Raw genomic sequence first — 1711 nt, 5'->3', positions numbered from 1 at the left:
ACTAGTGGGGTTATATGCTGGACCTTTTACTACAAAACATCATGGATCCTCTTTTTACTGCTACAAAACGAGGCACACACGCTATCCTTAATACCATTTTATCTTCGAAAACAAATTTCTATAATTTGATTGAATGAATTACCTCCTCTTGAAATAAGGCAATGTAAATTGTGCTGTATGTCCTTTCATCGCATCAACCCTCAAGATACTGCATTGGATAAAAGGTGAAAACGTAATTCTCTGAGAAAATGTTTTCTGCTTTTATTTTTAATCACAAAACTCTTGGAGTTTTCAAGATTTTATAGAAAATAGTTAGTTTTTTTCCTGTATAAATCTTTGAAAAGTTTTAATAGATTGAAACAATGTGACATGTTTTGTGATTAAAATGAATGCAGAAAATGTCTAGATAAGTGAAAACAAACAACTTGAAACGTAGTGATGGTTTTATTTCTGTCGGATAGAGTTTGGAGCATGTATGAGGACAAACGAAATCCGTTCTGATATCCAAGGTTGTTTGCACCTGAAGGGTGCTAAAATACGTCTTCATTAATTACGTAATGTATTTTCAATTATAATAGTCAATTATTGCATCAACTCCATGGCATTTGATCACAGATTTCAAGCAAACATTGGCCGAAACAATTTTTGCATTATTAAGAAAGAAATCTCCTTTGCCACGGTTATGGATCCTAATCATTTTGGAGGTATTCCCCGAGGGAATAAGGGTACCAGTTGGGAAATGAGATAAGTCACTGAAGTATAGAGGCATTGGTATGGCATGTTTTAGCAAGAAATCTCCCACTTGATCAGCAGAAATAGATGAAGAAGATAGTTGTTTATCGTCCGGCATCAAGAAAGTGAATTCCCCATTTGGTTGTGCTGTTGTTCCAGTGAGCATCTGCAAAAGCATTGCGAATCCGTAGTAAGATTTTGCTCGCATGTCACGTATTGCTGATTGTAAGTCAGTGTGGTTAAAGGGGTGTGTGAGAGGCTGTGATTCTGCAAAACCAAGAAGGAAAAGAATGATAAAGAAACAAGAGCTTATGAGGGCCATTGGGGAAGAGAAGAGAAGAGAATAGAAGAAAAGAAAAGAAGAGGGTGTTGGAAAAGTTATGGAGTGTGTGAATAAATAAGAAGAGAGTGAGAAAGTGTTGATGGTGTTTGCAGCTGCAGGCTAAAAGGCATGAAGATCTCATCACAATATTCTTTAACAGAAACGTAATGGAGAGTAGGTCGTACATGAGGAACCACTTTCTCATCACAAAGTTAGGCTACTACATTCTGCTGCTATCCACTCTTCATTTAATAAACAATAAGACGTGAGAAAAGCAAATGCAGAAAACAGTATAATCATCATCTGTGTATCCAATACTAGCTATTCTAAGTTTCGTATTTCATTGAACGGGCATATTATATTATTAATTTATTTTTAGAAATTTAATAGAAATTATAATTAAAATTACCAATAATTTATAGCCTAGAGTGATAGAGTGTTCATATAGGACTGCTTGAGGTTAAATTAATTGTTTTTAACTAAAAATTAAGTTAGCGAAGCCCCAGATTCAGTGATACGAGGGATTGAGTGTCCGTGGGATGCAGTTTGTTTTGATCTGAGGACATGGGCCACCCAGTTTTCCTGACAAAAACAATTGGCCCGTTTTACTCTCATCTCCCCTTTGTTCTCTTTAAGTCCTTTTCTTTTTGTCTATCA

At 35.6% G+C, this 1711-nt stretch overlaps 1 protein-coding gene across 1 annotated transcript; it reads right to left on the bottom strand.

Annotated features, from left to right (window-relative positions):
• Positions 1 to 448: 448 nt before the first annotated feature.
• On the bottom strand, positions 449 to 1082 carry LOC124839454 (FAS1 domain-containing protein SELMODRAFT_448915-like). Its single transcript, XM_047315280.2, has one exon. It carries the CDS (start codon positions 1052 to 1054, stop codon positions 566 to 568), a length of 489 nt encoding a protein of 162 aa, XP_047171236.1. The 5' UTR covers positions 1055 to 1082; the 3' UTR covers positions 449 to 565.
• Between the last annotated feature and the right edge of the window lie 629 nt (positions 1083 to 1711).

The sequence above is a fragment of the Vigna umbellata genome, chromosome 5 (genome assembly GCF_029865625.1).
Source record: "Vigna umbellata cultivar VRB3 chromosome 5, Vumbellata_1.0, whole genome shotgun sequence".
NCBI lineage: Eukaryota > Viridiplantae > Streptophyta > Magnoliopsida > Fabales > Fabaceae > Vigna > Vigna umbellata.
Note: the sequence above shows the minus strand (reverse complement) of the source record. Positions and strands in the feature narration are given on the sequence as shown.